Below are 20,372 nucleotides of genomic sequence, written 5' to 3'. Positions count from 1 at the left end.
GTCCACATTTCAGTAGACAAACTCTGCGAGTCTGGTCCGTCTCCCCGTGCCTGCTCTCGCTTTTCCAAAGCCTGTCAATCACAGCTTTTTTTCCCCATGTGAACACACTGTCTCTGCTGCAGTTTCCTGGGAGGGACATGAGAATACCAGCACTGCTTTGCCTCAGAGGGACACCATGAGCCCAAGTTTGCAAAATACATGGGTCTCACATACTACAGTGAAAGGATCTATAAATGCTGAAGACAGATGAAAGTTTTTCATCCTCCTACAAAATCTTAGCAAATGCTGCCCACACTTATTTCTGTCCTCACACCTCTCCATCTACTTTCATCCTCTTTTAAACCTGCTTTCCTTGCTAGCTCAGCTTCATTTAGCCTAAAGAACATAATGCTTTACATGTGTGGAAGCAGAATCAAACACAAGTGAATATAAAATAATGTATTATATTTCCAATTTTTCCAAAGGATAAACAAATGATTTGTCATCACAACTTCTGGAAATGATTCTCATGCTCCATGACATGAGTTCCCTGCTGTCCACAGTAGTATTAGCCAGTCACAAGGAAGCCTTAAAGAAAGCATATTACAAGGACTGCTTACTGCTTCCCCCCAGATTGGAGTTTAGATGTGCTTTGGAGCAGTGGGATTGCCCTGCCCGGCCAATGCCAAAGGCAGGGACACAGCATTGCCTGAGACCCCACTAACCATTTGTCACAGCACAGTGGCTGTTGTGTCTGTCTGCAGGACTTAACAGGGGTCTGTAAGAAAGGTGAGCACAGGCTTTTCAGTAGGGCCTGTAGCGACAGTAAAAGGGGGAATGGTTTTAAACTGAAAGAGGGGAGATTTAGACAAGGTATTAGGGAAATGTTTATACACTGAGGGTGCTGAGGCCCTGGCACAGGTTGCCCAGAGAGGCTGTGGCTGCTCCATCCCTGGAACTATTCAAGAGCAGGGGCTTGGAGCAATCTGATCTAATGGAAGGTGTCCCTTCCAGGGGTGGGACTGGATGGGCTTTAAGGTCCCTTCCAACCCAAACCACTCTAGGATTTTATCTTGCCTAAAATCACTGCTCAGTAGTTTTAAAGCAAATACAAAATACCCTCTTAAGACCCTATTTAAAATGCAGCTGCAAATGGCTCTAAGTCCTCTGTGTATTTTATGTTTCATTATCATGTTTTGTACTTTCCTTGTGGTCCTTTGTGGTTTCCTTTAGATTGTATACCTTCCAGGTAAGGGATTTGTTATCTCTTTGGCAAGACCCAGCTGTACGAAGTTGTGTACATATACAACACCATATAAAAGATTACGGCTTTATTGGCCACTGAAGCATTGCTAGTTAATAATCTTTAATGTGGCATTTATTTATCCAGTCATAAACAGAACACTGCTGCCAAGCCAAGTCAAATAAACACTATAGAAAGCCTTCATCTTTAAAATGAAGCAATTTCTGTCCTGGCCATTGTAGGCTTTGCAAAAAAAAACCAGACACATTGTTACTGAGCACAAAAGTACTCAGATTTTAAAGCTTTCCTAAAGCAACAATTGTTACTAGCATATGCACTGAGCTTTTCCCAGGCCCTAGGGCAGAAGCACAACCTGAGTTCTCCTCATGAAGGACTGCTGTCTTTGGGATGATGACCAAGGAGCCTAGCAAGGGCTAATGCTTAATATCTATAGTCTATGCTGTGTACCCTCTGTGGATGGCGAGCTGCATAGCTGACATCAGGAAAGGCCCTGAAGGAACAGGTCCTGTGGAGATGCGATGATCCTGCTCTGGCTCTGAAGAATGAAGTAAATGAGAACAAAATTGTATGATCAGAACGTCGAAGAATGCCATAACAAAACAAAACAAAACAAAACAAACCCAAAAAACAAACAAACAAAAAAAACCCCAAGAAACCATAAACAACTTTTTCCTGATTAAAAGTCATTTAGATATTAAAATGCACAACCCTGCATATGCTAATTGCATTAATTAAGTACATTAGTCCCATATATATTACTGTATTATGCTGATCTCTGCTTAGATCATGGTCTATGTAAAGAAGGACCAGGGCAATAAGATCAGGCTATATATAAGGAGGGTACAAATTTCACCTAGTTAGGAGGAATACCCAAAAGGACCTCACACAGCTGATGGGCTACTACTCTCCTCTCCTTCTTCCCATGCATTCATTGTAAGCTTCATAAGATGATGATGATTATTACCTGGGCTAACACTATATTATCAATACTGTTAGAACACTATCATAGCTAGTACATCCATCTAGGGCAATTCCAAATCTGTATTTCGTAGAATCCTGGAATCTCAGAATAGTTCTGGGTTAGAAGGGATTTTAGAGCTCATTCAGTTCCATCCCCTGCCATGGCCAGGGACACCTTCCACTATCCCAGGTTACTCCAAGCCCCATCCAACCTGGTCTTGGACACTTCCAGGCATGGGGCAGCCACAGCCTCTCTGGGAAATCTGTGCCAGGGCCTCCCCATCCTCTGAGTAAAGAATTTATTCTAAAAATCTAACCAAAACAGATTACCTTACAGTTACCCTCCCTTTCCATTCCCCCTTGCATTTTTGCTGCTTCAATAAGCCACACTATTCATGAATCTGTGATGGTGAAAGCTCTGTTTAACATTACCAGACTCAGTGTTGAACATGCCCTTCCTGTTTGAGAACCTGTGCTCATGGAAGTTCCTATTGAACACAACCACTTATAATGCCAAACTGGTTCTAATTAGAGATTAAACCCAGCTACCCTCACCCTCTCTGATCTCATATGACCAGCTGGCTCACGAGGGGTTTCTTTTCCACCAAATTTCTATCTTCTAATCATAACACTGCCCCAGCCACCCTGTCTGCCCCACACTGGCCCTCACTGTCACCCTCACAGTCCCTATCACCCCTCTCAGCCTTCATCACCTCTCACACTCCCTCAACTTGGACCTGCACCTCCCTCACAGACCTTCATTGTCACCCCTCACAGCCTCCTGTTCCTCCAAAGCTCCCATCAGTCCTCATAGCCACCTTCACCACCCCTCCATCAGCTCTCACGGCCCCTCACAACCCCTCCATGGCCCCTTACAGCCCCTGCCGCCCCTCACAATCCGCGGCCCCCGCCACAGCCCCGCTCGGTCCCAGGGCCGGGGACGCTCCGCGCGTGCCCGCCCGGCCCAGCGGGACCGCGTGCGCGCGCCCGTCCCACCGCTGCCGCGCCCTCTGCGCAGGCGCGGGCCCGCTCGCGCCCCCGGTCCCGCCGGACGCCGCCCGGAGCCTCGGAGCGCGGTGAGGGGCGGTGAGGGCGAGCGCGGCTCTGGGAGCCGGCCGAGGGGGATGGAATTCGGTGTCGGGCGGTGGCATCGCGGCGGCACCGTCGGGCGAGCGGCCGGGAGGGACCCGGAGGGGGCCAGCTCCGACACCGGCCTTCATCGGGCCACCGTGGCCGGGCCGCGGGTTGCTGGCCGTGCTCGTGTGAGACCGGGCAGCAGCTGCGGGGGAGGCTCGGGCACGGCCCCAGCCGCTGTGTCTGGCCGTGGGCTCCAGAACCCAGGGCTGAACCTTCGGGGGTGTCGGTGACCGGAGAGCGGGCGCTAGTCCCTGCGGCGAGCCGGCCATGGGGGCTCTGGGCTGGGAGCTGGTTCGGTTTGTGGAGAGGCTGCAAGGTGTTTAAATGGCATATGCGAGCCTCAGCTGTCAGTCAGTGCCTCAGGATTCTCTGACCGCTGGTGACGCCCAACCCAACACGCAGTTTACATCTATTCTGCCAGTCCACCCCCGCAGCGGGGCAGTGGATCCTCACAGGGAGAGCTCTCTAAACCCAGCACTAATGCTCTGCAGCCTCTGCCTTCAATGTTTTTAAGATTTCTATAATGAAAGTAGAATTTTATTGTTTGTTTTCATGTTAGTCTTTCCAGCTCATCCTTCAGTGAAAGTTGTTGCTGGAATGTTGGGGCTGGCACACTGTTAACCACCAAACAGCAAATTTAGAGTGCTGGCTAGAACCTGCCAAAATGCTCCCCAGCCTCTCCAGGCCTGTGAAGAAGCGAGCAATAGCCGGGTGGATGCAGCGTGCTCAGCTGATTCTGGTCCCAGGGCAGCAGCAGGGATGACACCTCTCAGGTGCTATGTAATTGTGATGGGAGAAAAGTGGGACCTTCTCCTTTGAACTGTATCATCTGAATCCTTGTGTTTTTATGTCCAATTCCTTCAAGAAGCTGGAGCATCTGAAAGCTTTTCTGGCTTAGAGGAAATCCCAGATGGATTTTCAGAGCATCAAGGAGTACCCAGAGCACAGAAATAACATGGAGCATATCTAGGGCACTGTATTACCAGAATAGGGAATTCCCTGTTGGAATTTCCTTCTTTCTGTAATCACTATCTGTTAGACTATTGCAAAAGACTTCTCCAAGATAGTTACTCAGAAACAGGAATGATAACTCGAGTCCAAGGATTCCAGCAACATTTTATGGTAACTCTTTGTTCCTTCCAAGCAATACGTGATACTTATATCCTTTGTAATTTTCAAAACAGCTGTGGATAGTATTGCACAATAATTAGCTGTTGGGAATCCTTGTACTGAATGTCTTTTCTGTCATTAATATTTGAAAGTTTGCAGGTGTTCCTGCTGCCAGAAATTTTAACTCAAAGGAAAACAGCTTTCTCCCTGGTTTTTGGTGGGGTTTTTTGGGTTTTGTTTGTTTATTTTGTTTTTGTTTGTTTGGGGGTTTTATTGTTGTTTTGTTTGGGGTTTTTTTTGGGGGGGCAGGTTTGTTGGGTTTTTGTTTTGTTCTTTGTTTCTGGAGGGTTGATTTATTTGTTTGGGGTTTTTTGAGTTTTTTGCTGTTAGTTATTAAGTGCTGCCAAGTAAATGTTTCTAGCAGGCTGTTTGTAGACTGTCACTTATTTAAGTACCTCTGCTCTTCCCACTTCCTTTCACTCCTTTTATTGTGACCTTTGTTTTTTCTCCTTGGTTGTATTTGCTTATTTGTTCTATTAATCTGAAATCTTTAAGGACCTCCATCCTCTGATTCCCCTGTTATTTGGACTGTAAAGAAAAATTAGAAAAGAAGCTATCCCTGTACTAAAATAACTGTCTGTCTATTTAGGGTAAGCAAAGCAAACCAGTTCACACTGCACGGGTGTCTCACCATCTCCAATACCAAGGTTATTGCAATCTGATAATGGATTGTTTAGGCATTATTGTTGTATTGTATGCATTGTCTGGCATTTGTTTAGGTCATAAGTGCCTTTGCTTTAGTGCTGAAGCCACGTACAGTCAGTGACAAGCATGTTATTGGTAACATGCCATAAGTTAGGTCCTTGCTGTTCTTCTGGCTCTGGAGAATTCTCCCTGCCTCCCTGTTAGTTTGGGGAGACAGCTGGAACTGCTGCTGTTGGGCTGTGTGGCCGCATGCTCAGGCACAGATAAGTGTGTTACCACTCAAAATTGATAAACCGTGTTAATGGTTGTAAAGAAAAATAGCTCCTTATATTCTCTGTCTGTGCAGCCTTGAATTGGGACTAAAGAATTACAATTTCTCTCAAATTCGTTTGGGGATGCCTTTATTTTCAGGTTTATTTGCAATAGTCTGACACAATTGCATGGGATGTGTTGTCAGGTGCAGTGGGTTTTGTTACAGAATTGGTGTCTTTGAGCTATTTCCTGCTTTGGTACTTGAACAGACAGTCACCTGATACAAAAATAGATCTTGTTGCACTATAATAAATGATTGACTGGCTTGGAGTCCACATGTGTTGGTGGGAATATATGCTGGTGAGGTCCAGTTCTAGACTCAAATGTTTTAAAATCTCTGACATTAATATATGGAAGTTCTCATATCTGTGGTGTTCACACTCTTAGGTTTTAACATAACTCATTTGTTCTCGTCCTGCTTAGACTTCTGCAGTTAGAGAAAAATTGTCTGAACTTTCAGACATGTTACAAAAGACCGTGAGCTGTTGATTCCCGCTGTCTTGGGAAAGAGACTCAGGAGAAATCTAGGAGGCTGCCAATGTCTGTGTTAAGGAGCGTGCTGAATGATACTTGGGGTGTAGGCAGCTACATCAGCACAGAACCATGGAGTGGTTTGGGTTGGAAAGGCCCTTAAGGCTCACCTCATTCTACCCCCTGCCATGGGCAGGGACAGCTTTCACTATCTCAGCTTGCTCCAAGCCCCGTACAGCCTGGCCTTGGACTCTTCCAGGGATCCAGGAAGGGGCAGACACAGTTTCTCTGGGTAACCTGTGTCAGGGCCTCACCACCCTCATAGAAAATACTTTCTTTCCAATGTCTAGTCTAAACTTGCTCTCTGTCAGTGTAAAACCTTTCTCCCTCTCCTGATTATGTTGTCAAATAAGTGTAACTTTGGTATAGCTGCCAAAATCCAGCACTTCATCATTTTGTTATGTTTTTATGGGGAAAACAACTTGAAGGAGAAATAACTTGTACGCAAGTATAGTGACTATGTTTCAGAAAACTTGTAGTGTGTTATTGCCAAATCTGCTACACTATCAACCTTTTGAAAAGAAAAATAATGTTCATATTAGTTTGAATTTTTCTACCTAATGGGACAAAGACCAAATACCAACTCTCAGCAAATCAGCTGTTCTAAGAAATTAGTTGTTCTTCTCTTTGGTGAGGATATTTGTCACCTTGTTTACAATAGCACAGTTTCAGGTATGAAGGTTGGAAGCTGTGCATGCAGCTTTTTGTTTTTTTAAAGGTGTGGAGGTCAGTGGTGTGTCTGATGCATATTGGTGTTGCCCAGTGCACAGTTTAAAAAACAGTCTAATTGTTAAAGATTTATTTTCCCCTCACAAACGGGCCCAACAGAAGGGAGTAAGTTATAAGAAGGTCTATACAATGACAAATTCTAAGGTGTTAATAAAAGCACTTCAGTCTGAGTGGTACAGGAGTTCTGGGGTTCTTTTTTTTTAATATTTTTGTTTTGTAGTATCTTCATTCTATAAAGAAAATGTTTATTTTCTAATATGGGCCTGTGTGGAAACAGGATTCCTGCTCCTGGTTTACATTTCAAAATGCCTATATCCTCCAGGTGAGAGACTTGGAATCCATTGGCCAGTGCAGTGCCATTGGGGAGAGGAGTGTCAGGTGTGCTAAATCCCTTCAAGTTTGCTCAGAACAAGCACATGGGTACAGAGCACCCTCAATAGTAAATCTTGTGCCCTCAATCCTGAACGCTATGACAGGGCCAGTCTCCAAAAATTCTCTCCCCAGTAAGATTAGCAATATACACTAATAGTAAGATTATAAACTTGGCAACCAATCTGTTGTTATTAGTGCCCTTTGATTTTTGAAATCACAATCAAAATAATGCAGGACTAGTTTGGGATTCCACACTCACCAGTTTTTTACTACAAGGTGCTGTTTCTTTACCTTTGCTGCTGCACAGGAGTGTTTGTTGCTACTCTTTTAATAGAGCATAAGTTTAGAAAGATGACAGAAATAAGTACCAAAATAAATCAGTGTGTTGATCCAGTACTCCGAAATGGAGCTGTTAGCTGAGCTTAGGTTCTCCTTTGCTTGTAAAGTGTAGTTGGTGTCTGAATATCTCCCCTGTGTAGGGTAACCTACACTTCATTTCGGGAAAGTATAATCCATTAAAGGGCATACCAGATTATTGAAGTTTTCTCCTGAGCAATGTCAGAAGAAAGGAACAAAATCTGTAGAGTTTTGCAGAGCTGGAAGAAAATAAAATTCTGAGTAAAATGACAACTTTAATGTTTATATGCTCATCTTATTGTAAATTGACTTTTGCTTTCCAAGAGAAAACTGTTGTGCCCTTATACTTAGTGTAGACAATAATGAAATAGTCTGAGATAGTAAGATTTCCCTACCCTGTTTTTAGCTGCTGGCTGAAATTATGGGAGCACTGATCTCCCCTGGAATAAACAAGTTGTTGGGGTAGCTGCTGGCAGGAATGAAGTGTACATCTCCGTTTGCTTACTACAGACAAAGAGTGTGTGCAGTGATTTCCATAGGCTCAGCAAAGATTAAGAATTTGTGTGCTCCATTACACCAGGGTTACTGCTGTGTCCACCCATTTCCCAGTTTACCCCCTAAGCTCTCCAGCACTGCCCATTAAGGCTTTGTATCTTCATGTATTGCACTGAGGGAGTCTTAAATCACTATAAACATGTCTTATCAGTTAATTTTACAGAAGAACTAAACTGGCATAAGTATCCACACTGACACTTGAATTGTTTTGATTAAATTGTCTTTTTATTTTGTTTTAAAGATGATGTGGGGAATTGAGACATTGTCTGGTTTCCTTACCAGACTTTAAATGACATCATTCATATTTTGAACCTTTTGCAAGAGAGAATGTCCAGCAGTCATCTGTGTGGGTGTATTTTTGAAAAATATGAATATTGTGGGGAAAATTATTCTGAGCATTAGTTTTTAAAAATGAGAGATATATTTGTTATATTGTATATATACAATATATTACCATGGACTGGGAAAGGCTTCTTGGCAAACACTCTCCTAGGGATGCCCTTCCCTGATATCTCAGATTGTCTCTTCTGCTTGTAAAAATCTACCCGTGTCTCCATTCATGCTGTCAGCTGCTGTTCTGGACCTGAAGAAACTCTAAATGTAAAAGAAATAACACATAGCTGAATGTACCTGTAAAGTACATGTTCCTGCACCTTCTGGCTTAGATAAGAGGAAAATTAATAAATCAGTGTTTGACAGAAACAAATGCAGACACTAAGAGGAGAACATATTATCAACAGATATTTAAATATGTTCTTCTGCCAGCGAATGTAGTGGAAAAGGGTCTCAAGGTGATAGATGTCAGACAGGATCCAGTGCAACAGAAAGGGAAAAGGGATTGGATTATTGTGTATGAATTTGATACCATGTCGAGTTTTTCACTCACAGTCAACACTGTCTTTGGTTCTACAAAGTTGACTGTACTTTCAAACAGAGAAAGATACAAACTGAGGTGTTATGGGAAAGTTAAAATAATAAGACCAAAGATTGTATGTTCAAAGTCAGAGTTTGATGTGGAAGGGAGACATGTTTGTAGTTATTTCCAATTTTGCAGCAAAGGGAAGATGAATAATTAGCACAACATGAAGGATTTTTTTCAGCCTTATGGTTTGGAAGGACCAGAAGGAAAACTCAGACAATGTAGTCAGAAAATTATATTGATATTTTGCACTACTTTGACAGATATATTTTTTTAAAGGATCATTTTTAATGCATCATGTAAGATAGTTTTGCAGGTTAAGTGCAGTTTTCTTTTGGTCTGCAGGGAAAAAAGGTAGGAATTACCCTCTCTTTATTCTTTTTATTCCTTGAGTTTTTGTTTGTTCCTTGAGTGTTTTTATGATGTAGGCAGGAGGGAATGCTACTGACCTATGGCTTTGATAACATTTACCTCCAGTATCCTCTTACAATGCTCTGCTCTTTAGCCTTTTTGAACCTTTGTCGAGCCATTAACCATTTTCCTTTCTTTCCCTCTTACATTTTTTTTCAACAAAAATGTTTTGTGTTTTTCCCCAGATTTTTATCTTGTTTGGTTCTATGTGTTTACCTTGTGCCTTTTTGGTATCTTACTGCTCACAGTGCCCTTAGAGACTGGACATCAGAAGTCCTTGTCATCCCAACCCAGAAATAGGAAGGAGGAGATTCTTTATATTGAAGTACTTACAGCTATGACATGTATTTAAATTAGATACTAGGAAGAAATTCTTTACTCAGAGGGTGGTGAGGCCCTGGCACAGGGTGCCCAGAGAGGCTGTGGCTGCCCCATGCCTGGAAGTGTCCCAGGCCAGGTTGGATGGGACTTGGAGCAACCTGGGATAGTGAAAGGTGTCCTTGCTTATGGTAGGGGGGCTGGCATGAGGTGATCTTTAAAGTCTCTTCTAACCAAAATGGTTCCATGATTCTATGGCATACACATTCTCCTAAATATAAGCTACTATAACTTACCTGCCCTGCACTGAGGAACTGCTGTGTGTGAATGTGTGTTTGAACTTTAGACTGTAATAAAGTGCACAACAAATTAATTACAGATAGTTTAAAGACTGTTTAAGGTGATAGTGTGTTCCTAAGAAAGAAAACATGGGATTCTAGGACAAACTAGGTTACTGTGGTTCATATGCAGTGGTGATATCCCAAGGGAAATCATCTAAATGCCTAAAAGTATTTTCCCTGTAGAGTGCTCTGTTAGCAGGTCTTTATCCATTACTTGGGAAATTGAGAGGTTTTTAGACTTTGTCCTAAAAGCATATAAAAAACCCAGCAGGAAGCATCTAATAATCTGCTATCACACTATTGCTAAACTTGTAATAGAACATTGTCAGGATTTTATCGTGGCACCCAGCCTGTGCATAGAGAGTGCCCAGGGCACATTGCAGAGATCGAACTACATTTAACCACGTTAAAGCAATCTATCGAGCTGTGTGTAGTCTGCTGGAAGGGACCATCACTGCACAGTATGTGCAGCCACATACTCCCAAACACTCTCTGCATAAGATGAGCTGGTCGCTTTCCAATGCTAAATGGAGTGTTTAATTCAAGTTCTGAAAAACATCTGCCCCAGGGAGGGGTGACAAAGGATGTCACCGAAGCTGTGACAAACTGTGCTTCTGATCAGGAAGTATTTGGGTGCAGGGGGAGCAGTGGTGTCCAGTCTTGTTCCCAGATCCATGTAGCAGAGATGTCAAGGTGTGCTGCTGTAAGTCCAGGCTTGGGAAAGCTGCAGGATGCACTGAAATACAGAGGAGAGGAGAGGAAAGGAAAGGAGAGGAAAGCTGCCAGCCAGTTGTCTTTTGTTTTGCAATTACTGGTGCCTTGCTGTGTTTCTTTGTGCTTCTGTCAGGCTTCCCTTTAGGAAGCAAACATCTCAGAGGTGTTTGAGTGTTCCTCAAGGATGGAATTCATCTCCTCAGACTTTTGGGGTTAATTTCCTCTTACTGGGAAAAAGACTACTAGCAAGCAGTCTTGAGGAAGCAGTTCTCATTATCTCTTCATGTGCCCTCTGCACTGATTAGTCTAACAAGGTTATGAATAAGTGTAAATTTGAATCTTTTCCATGCCTACAACACTGGGCAGAAATATAAGCACAAACAATATGCTGCAGGTCTGGAGGATTACATTACTCTTGATTTGCAGGGCAGCAAAACAGAATATTTGTTTTCTGTTAGAACCTTATAAAAATGCCTGCCAAAATGTTGATTGTCAATGTCTAACTGACAATCTGTACATAGCAAAGAGCTGAATCCAAGGTGGTGTAGCTGCCCGTGCATGAGATGAAAATGTAATTTTCAAACTTTGGTAGTTCCTCTTATAGAGTAGCTACACTAGATATAAATGAAGTGTCTTAATAATCTTTTAAACTGTAGGCAGACTTTCAAAACACAAAGTTGCAAGAATACCTAAATGGAATGGGGAACCAGGATCTCCTGATTAATTATAGCTTGGGTTTTTTAGGGCACTCTCTTATGTTTATTAAAAGCAATATCAAATTATGTAATCTCAGGCTTTAACCAAAGTTGGAATTTATTTTTAAGAAGTTTAGACTCTGAATATTTCACTACTGTAAAATATTTTGTGTACTCTCAATTTGAAAGAAATAATGGCCCTCTGAGTTAGTTGTAGTTCAGATATTCAGTTTGCTAGTTCCTGCATTTTGGAAAGAAAAAACAAACAAACCCCTTTAATAAAAAAAAATAATTATTCAATAATAAAATTATTGAAGTTGCCCTCAGCCATATTATCTTTAGTAAAATTGTAACCTTATATTCCCCATACTGAAAGTAAGTAATAATTCAAATCTATTTTTGCTGATGTGTTTTTAGATGCATTCATAGAATTTTTAGAATTTTTCTTCATAGGCAGTATGGGAGTTTGCCTGTTATGCTTGGCTTCACTGCTGTGTATTTTATACAGATTCAGACAGCTTTCAGCAGTCTTCTGAAAGCAGTCCAAAAGACAATGGGAAGAGCTAAGGGGATGAAATAGAAAATGTGGCTAGAATAGCAAGATAAATATTTCCTGGAAATTCAGTCACTCAGTTAAAATCATGCGGGTTACTATAGTCTTTGCTCGGATTTGAATTGTAATGATTGCTTGCCTGCTTCAGAGTTTAACCTTGAAATAGCTTTTGCCTGTGCTGCAATCATTGTTGGCAGATCCTCAGTATGCATTTTTCTATTTCTACTTCTCATTTGTGTACTTGCTTTTTTTTTTTTTTATATTGCACTTATCTGAAGAGCTTTGTTGAAAACTAATAAATCTAACAATCTACAATTGTGGGACAGGTACTGAAAAGGAAGTTCTTTCTCCTGGTTCTGTTCTTCTGTGTTAATTCCTACTTTTTTTAAAAGTCAGTCTGATTAGAAAGGATAACGACTGCTTACCCTTAGTACACAACTTTAAAGCTTTGTGGGTGCTCAGAGAAGCTGTGGCTGGCCCATTCCTGGAAGTGCCCAAAGGCCAGGTTGCACAGGGCTTGGAGCAAGCTGGGATAGTGGAAGGTGTCCCTGGCCATGGCAGGGAAGGGAATGAGATGGGCTTTGAAGTCCCTTCCAACCCAAAATGTTCTGTGATTCTATGGTTATTATGAATAATGTTTTGTTTTTGTTTTTTTTCCTGGTTTTTCCAATGCCCTTATCATTCTATGCATTTCAGTTCTGTGCTGTTCAGGTGCTCATTCATCCTGTTGTCCCCATCTCCAGTTAGAGCATATTTACCATAACATGATGTGGACTTCTCTAAAGCAGGAGGGAAAGAGGTTTGCTGCACTAAGGGTCTGTAAATGAGTCTCTCTGCCTGCCTATGGCCGTATCTATATGTAGACATTTCATACTGAAATGATTTTTCTCTTCTGCCACTCTTACCCCTCCTTTATCTGGAGGGGTAAGCAGGGTAGTTTAAGTGGATATGGGACTTTGTGACACAACTGCACTCTCACACAGCCATCCTCTAGCTCCTAACTGCATCCTAACAGCATCCTTTTGCTCCCTAACTGAAACTCCAGCCTCCCTCCAAATACAGCTCTGTACTGCCTGCCTGCTTCCTTGTGGTGGGAGGGATGGGCAGGAGACAGCCTTGACTCCCTGGCTTTTGACTGCTGAGGGTGAAACATCATCTGTCTCCTCTTCCCAGCAGCCCAAAGTTAAACATTGCTCTTTACACCATTACCAGAAGAGAGAGAATTGCCTCACAGGAGAGGGGGAGGACAATTCAGAAAGAGTTAAGGAGAAGTTGAAGGTTGGCTGGAATTTTCCTGAGATTTCTTGGGCTCTTCTCATTTGGCAAGTAAATCCTCCCTGTTTGAGGCCTGCTGGCTTACAGTAGCTACTGGCAAGATATCAGGAGCTGTGCACCATTACACTGAAGCACACAGGTTCTGTTGATTTTACAAGCACAGTTAAGAGCTGGTCATGCTCTGGCAGCCCTGATGAGCCCAATTGCTTTGCTGTTACTTTTTATTGCAGCATCTAGACCTGTGAAAAGCATAAGCAGCCAGACCTACTTGCAGACTCCACAGATTTATTCCAGCCAAAATATGTATAAAACTCTGAGCTCAAATTAAAACTTCTGGCAGTCTGACTCCCATCCTCTAGCCATGGATTTCAGTGAGTTTCAAGTGCACATATCCATCAAATTCATTAGTTTCTGGAATGGGCAGCTAGAGTGAAAAATGTCTGTTTGATGCACCCTCTACATATGCCTGTGTATCTTAGAAAATAAGACAGGAGAAAAAAGTTTACAGGAAAAAAAAGACAGCCAAGATGAATCTTTGAAGTTGTCTTATATGATGAACATTTTACTTAACCCTCCTTAATATAAATCTACACAGCTCCCAAGGGATGATGGCAGAGAGTGGAAGCATGCTGGAGACTCCAGCAAGCACAGGCAGTGATAGTTTCTGTGCTGAAGTGTCCAGGAGCAGAATAGTTCATCTCCCCATGCTTTTACCACTGCAAAGTAGGATTAAATTTCTTTTCTACAAAAGAAGAATATTATAAATATCTATATATAATAAATATCTATTTATAATAAATATATTTTTAAAAATAATAATAAATCCTTATTCTAGGATTTGAATTAAAAATTAGTGTTTCTGTGATTCCCAGGTGGAGAATTACAGAAAAATGTTCACTTCCCTGGAGCTGATGTTGGACCTGCAATGGACTGGTGTTCCTCTGTTACTGGATGTCCAGGAAGCACATGCTGAGCTTACATTGAGAGACCACAGCTGAGCCCATCTCAGAGATCTCCCTTTCAGAACTGGAGTCAAGACAATGTGTTGCCTCCTTTAATTACAGTCTGAAAATTAGTTTCAGGTATGGAAGAATGCAACAAAAAGAAATGGTGAGCATTTCTGTATCACTCTTACACTGTAAGAAGGATGATCCAAAACCAGTCTTCTTTTTAGAAAAAAGCCCTGAATTAAATATGGTAGAGAAGAGCCATCCAAAACCTGTCTCTGGAAGGCTCCTACATACTGCTGCCCAACTTTTAAAAGAAGGGTTCAATTTGGGACTTTCAGCATGTGATTCCAAAATACCCAGGTTAGCATTTACTCAGAATCTAAAACTGTCTGGATTGGCTGTTACGGCTGCTTCAGGCAAAAGGTTAGATTTATTTTCTTATGTTGCATCTAGGAGGATGAGATCTCATCTTGATGATATATCTACCTTAAAAGTTTCAAATAATTTTAAAGCACCTGATTTATGGAAGACCATGCCAATAAATGTCAAGTTCCATGCATTTTTCAGTCTGTCAGTACAGGAATGACTGAGGGTTTTTTAGAAGCCTTTCAGTGAATATTTTCATTGATTTACCCTTGCTATATAATGTCTTAATTGGACAAAACAGTTTTATGGGCCTGATGGATTTTATTGGGACTGTCTGCTTTTGCAGTTTGCAGCATTCACAGCCGTGTTTGCAGCTCCAGCTGGACACTGATGACACATGGGTTCCAGCACTCACCAGAGCTGCTGCTATAGTGGAGGTTATTGTGCATCTCCTTCTGGCTTTTCATTGATTGATTAAAGCCACTTTAGATATGGCCTTTAGTGGTCACAGCCACACTCTGCTGGGATACAGGTGTGTCCTGAACCTGGAGCCTCCTGGTAGGTCAGGTAAACCTGGCATGAGGCACTGGAGGCCAGAACCTGATGTTTCAGTTCTAGTGCCGTCACAAAGGTATCTGTGGCATGTCCAATGGGAGAGCTGTTGTGTGCCTGTGTGACAGGGCCAGCATCCAGAGCAGCACTTAGAAAATGTAATTGTTTTAATGAAGGTGTTTGAAGCTGACTTGACCCTGTGCTGCAGTCAGGATGCAGGGTTCTTGTCCTGCACAAGTCTCTCTTCTGGCACAATCAATGATCTGGCTGACTGTACAGCTGCACAGAGTCATTGAGGATGGAAAAGACCTCCAAGATTGAGTCCAACCTTGGACCAATCACCACCTTGTCAACTAGACCAGAGCACTAAATGTCACATCCAGATAGTTCTTGAACACTTCCAGGGATATTTCTGGAATGCTGTTCAGGGACAGTGACTCCACTACCTCCCTGGGCAGCTTGTTCCAATGTCTGACTACTTTTTCCATGAAAAAACCTTACCCAGTGGAAAGAAAAAATTGTACCAGATTAACAAGCTAATCTCAGTGACTATGTGGTCACGCAGGTGCTAGTACCAGCACAAAGAAATGACTCAGAGGACATGACTGTGGTTAGTAGGAGCACAGTATCTCTTCTCACTGGCCACACAGTCTCAGAACTGTCTCAGTCTCACATTACTTGTGAGACTACATACTTCTAGTATAAGTTTCACTTATACTTCCCCAGAGAATTGGAAATAGAGATTGCAAATTGAACATACTTTGCAATATATTTTTTTGCATTGGGAGTCTTCTGTTCTCTTAAGTGGGGTGTTAATGTAAAGGTCCACACCTCAGCTTGGACTTCAAGTTAGGGAAATTAATTTCCTTGGGAGATGTCCTCATTGGCTGGCCTTTGATCAATTACTACAGTTTGATCAATTACTGACAGAATGGAAGAAAAGTTTGGCTTAAAAATAACAAGGCATCTTTAACTTTCTTTGCTTTATAAAACAGTTTTGCTATTGCGGGAACATCTACATATGTGTGTTCAGAAAGAAAATAAGAGATTATCTGTTACTCAAATGACTGGAATTTTACTTTCCTTCTGCAGAAAAATCCAAGAGTCCATCAATGACTAAGGTCTCTGTTCTCATGATTTATGTGATTTGCTTCTCCTGGAGCCATGGATGAATACAGCCGCTTTGTGGACTGGGACAAAATGGATGTGAGTGCCCAGAGCCAGGATACAAAAGAGCTCACCTGCACAGACTTCCATGAGCTCAAGCAGCTGGCCCGGCAGGGCTATTGGGCCAAAAACCACTGTCTGAGAGCCAAAGTGTACCACAAACTCATCAGCAATATTCCATGCCGTACAGTGACCCCAGATGCAAACGTGTACCGGGACATTGTGGTGAAGATCGTTGGAAAACGCAACAGCAGCTCCCTTCCACTGCCGGAGTTCGTGGACAACAGCCTGATCCCCACGTACTGCCTGAACGCAGAGGGCGTCGGGGCCATCAGGAAGATCATTCTGTGCATCGCCAATCAGTTCCCGGACATCTCGTTCTGCCCAGCATTGCCTTCGGTGATTGCGCTGCTCCTGCACTACAGCAAGGACGAGGCTGAGTGCTTTGAGCAGGTCTGTCGCATCCTGGCTTGCAACGACCCGTCCAAGCGGCTCATTGACCAGACCTTTCTGGCCTTTGAGTCCTCCTGCATGACCTTTGGGGACCTGGTGAACAAGTACTGCCAGGCAGCCCACAAGCTGATGGTGGCAGTGTCTGAGGATGTGCTGGAGGTGTACTCGGACTGGCAGCGGTGGCTCTTCGGAGAGCTGCCCATGGCATACATTGCGCGGGTCTTTGACGTCTTCCTGGTGGAAGGGTACAAAGTTCTCTATCGTGTTGCACTGGCTCTTCTGAAATTCTTTCACAAAGTCAGAGCTGGGCAGCCCATGGAGTCTGAGAGCATCCAGCAGGACATTCGAGCCTTCGTGAGGGACATTGCCAAGTCAGTGTCCCCAGAGAGGCTTCTGGAAAAAGCCTTTGCTATCCGCCTTTTCTCTCGGAAGGAGATCCAGCTCCTGCAGATGGCCAATGAGAAGGCTTTGCAGCAGAAGGGCATCACGGTCAAACAGAAAAGGTAGGGCTTAGCACAGGTAACCTGAGCAATCTCCCAAGTTTTCCCACTGTGGAGAGCAGTCAGACAGCCCTGGGTGACTGGTGGGAAAGCTCCACTGGTGCATTCTGGTGTCGCCTGATGCATTTTCTCTGCAGAAAAACTCAGCAACTCCAAAATCAAGCATTGCTGGGATTGTAATGGGAAGTGTAACTGAAGTGTTATGATACAAGAGGAACAGAAGTTTCTTGTAGCTTGCTCAGTTTTGAATTTATACAAGTATATATTAATTACAGGTGTTATATCTCAAAAGTATGGTTCATAAGCAGTTTTTGAACTAAAAGACATTTTAGCAAAGTTGGAAAAAATACTGATAAATTACTTGGAAGAAACATACAGAGAGAAATGTGAAAATTTATTCTTAAATATGATATTATTTGTATAAAATGTCAATTTGATGCTGCGCAGTACTGTGAATTCAGCAATTTCTTTAGTGTAAGGCACTGTCACAGCTAGGAACATTTTGCTTGACTGAGGTGCTGTTTTAACAGAGCAAGGAAGAAATAAGTCTTGTTTGCAGGTTACTTGTAAATCAATTTGACTGCAAGCATCTTGGAAGTCAAGAGTATAGTACTCACAGGTAGGAGTTGACCTGTTTTGTGGCAGGTTCATGTACTACTAGAAAAAATAATTTTGAAAGAACCATGGAAGAGAAAAGTGACTAGACAGATCCAAGAAACTGTTGCAGAATTACAAGCTCTTCTCAGAAATAAGGGGAGGAAGAACCAACTCTGAAACCAGTAAATGAAATCCTGCTCTGATGTGACAGTAAAAGTCATACTAATAAAAAACTTGGCTGAAAGGCCTCTCAATGGATATAGAAAAGGCAGCAATATATTAACCTGAATAAAATTAGTGTCTTGCCAAGTGGAAATGTATGTGCAGGTAAGTGGTGCACATTCTGTTTTTCCAGAGGCCTCTGACAGCAGAAAACTTCTCACAACTATTTTTGAACTCTGAAGTTTAAGTGTTGGACAGTTTTATGAACTGCCCTGCCCTCTGAAGAGAGGTGACTTCTAAAAGTCTCCTGGGTCAGTGAGTGTAATATCTAGACGCTGATATTCTAGATGCACAGTCTCATTTTCTCTAAATCTCCACTGATGTAGTAGGATCTTCCAGCCAACTGCATTGCTGAGTTTTTACAGTAGTTGCAAACAGATACGATTCCATGGCATGGCAATACACAATCAATACATTTCAGCCTAAAAGATCACATAAATGTTAGCTTCATGTGTCTACATACATGTAAAGCTCCCCCTGGTCTCTTCCAAGGGTTAATTTTTTAGACTCACAGCTTGGTTTACAATCAGCTTCAGCATCTTCCTGTCAGTCTCAAATATTTCAAGGCCTTTAGCCACTGGATTGTCACACTGGGGACAGTTCAGACCATTGTATTTGAGACTTGTAACAAAATATTGACTCCTCCATTGGGTCTTCCTGTTAGAAAGTTCAGGAGAGTTGTAATATTCTTGAATATATTGCTTGAAACACAATTAGAGCTTTAAATAAAAATAAAATTTAAAAGTAATTTAAATAAACCAGAGAAAAAGAAAACATACATCAACCAACCACAGACACTCCAAAGGCTCCTGCTGCGTTAAATGTTGCAGAGAAATTCTCACTCACAACAGGGATCCTTTCCAGGCAAAATACAGTAATATACCCAAATAAAGCCAGTAGTTACAGCTATGCCAGGCAGAGTTGCTGAAATAAAAAATTTTCATCCTCTCTTGGCTACCTTTGTAAACCCACTGAAACTTCTCAGTGTCCCCAGGCACGGTGCTGCTGGGAGCTTGGCTTGGCTCAGTTTGGGTCCCAGTGTGGGCAGATGGAAATGCAGAAGTGAGCTGTTCTCCAGGGCTCCATGGAGGGGTCTGTGAGTTCTCTTCTCCAGGTGTGTTTTGCCTGTGCAAGGAGCAGATGATTTATTTTCCCATCACATGACAAAAAAAAGGGAATGATAGAAATATAAATGTTTTAACCTGTCTGATTGTTTTTTAGTACTTGGTGACTCAAACCTTGCTTTGTTTCTCTCCAGGCTCCTTTCACTCAATTTGTCATGGATGTAGGAAGTCACTGATCTTTTCTATCTTTTTTGTCTTTCTCCTTGTATGTTCTCCTTCTGTCCATTCCATCTCCACTGCACCACTCCTGTTTGCAGTCTTGCACCTCCCAAAAGGTAGGTTAAAACACTTGAGTCTTTGCACTTTGCTCATTCCTGCTGTCTTTGGCTTGTTGTTTTTTCCAAGGCCATCACATATTGCTAATGTTGGGGCAGGAGAAGCAGGGCAGCAGTCAGAGCACCTGATTGCTATGCCACATCTCCTGAATACCCTCCTGCAAAGTTAGTTCATAGCACCCACAAAGCTGTGAGAGAAGGGGTAGTGGGCCTAAGGAGTCAGCACAGCACTTCAGGCAGCAATACACCTGTGTTTTCCAGAGTGGGAAAGAGTACTGTACATGGAGAAAGTACATGGTGGATTATGGTTCTGGCTATAAAGGGCCGTTATAATAATGGTCTTTTCTACTCTGGAAGAAAAAGTGTAATTTTTTAAAAACATCTCAAATTTAACAGCTTAAATTAGCTGTTAGGTATCATCCCACATCTAAACCTGGTATATGCTGTTGCATTAGATGTGAAACAGAGTCAACTCTTTATCTTCTTTGGAAGCTTTCTGCAGTTAATTGGGAAAATTTTGGACTGACCCCAACTTGGCACACTCCTTAAAGTGGCCTGTCTCTATTCATTGTAGATTATATTTATTTTTAAGTAGGTAGGGTTTTTTAGTCGAGAAGACAAGACTTTTTCTGTGTCAAGGAGGTCAGAGTTACTCAGCCATAGAGCATTAACAGTTAATGAAGTCATTTATCAAGTCTTGGCCTGAAAAGTAAATCGTAAAGAACAAAATCCAGTGAGTGGATTGTGATACCTGATAAGCAGAGAACTTGGAAAGAGAAAGGCTGCCCTGTGAGTATTAAATACCACAGATCTTTGGGTTTATATTCATGCCTTTGAGAATCCTCTGGCCTTGCTGCGGGTGCCCTGAGTTAACTTTAGTGAGTGATGCACAGTAACACTTGTACTAATTTATAAAATCAAAGGTAAAA

General features: G+C 42.4%; 1 protein-coding gene across 3 annotated transcripts in view; it reads left to right on the top strand.

Moving 5' to 3' along the window:
• Positions 1 to 3,216: 3,216 nt before the first annotated feature.
• The window catches only part of TBC1D24 (TBC1 domain family member 24), a 32,656-nt gene continuing 15,500 nt past the window's right edge, over positions 3,217 to 20,372 (top strand). Inside the window, exons 1-4 of one of the 3 annotated variants that reach the window (XM_058849902.1) lie at positions 3,217 to 3,279; positions 14,110 to 14,319; positions 16,198 to 17,228; positions 19,426 to 19,443. In XM_058849902.1, the coding sequence (XP_058705885.1) occupies positions 16,270 to 17,228; positions 19,426 to 19,443 (977 nt within the window). In that variant the 5' untranslated portion in view covers positions 3,217 to 3,279; positions 14,110 to 14,319; positions 16,198 to 16,269. Of the gene's footprint in view, positions 3,280 to 4,427; positions 4,463 to 14,109; positions 14,348 to 16,197; positions 17,229 to 19,425; positions 19,444 to 20,372 lie in introns of those variants that run through there. The other 2 variants (XM_058849903.1, XM_058849904.1) reach the window with 2 other exon arrangements.

The sequence above is a fragment of the Poecile atricapillus genome, chromosome 14 (assembly GCF_030490865.1).
Source record: "Poecile atricapillus isolate bPoeAtr1 chromosome 14, bPoeAtr1.hap1, whole genome shotgun sequence".
NCBI classification, from domain to species: domain Eukaryota; kingdom Metazoa; phylum Chordata; class Aves; order Passeriformes; family Paridae; genus Poecile; species Poecile atricapillus.
Note: the sequence above shows the minus strand (reverse complement) of the source record. Positions and strands in the feature narration are given on the sequence as shown.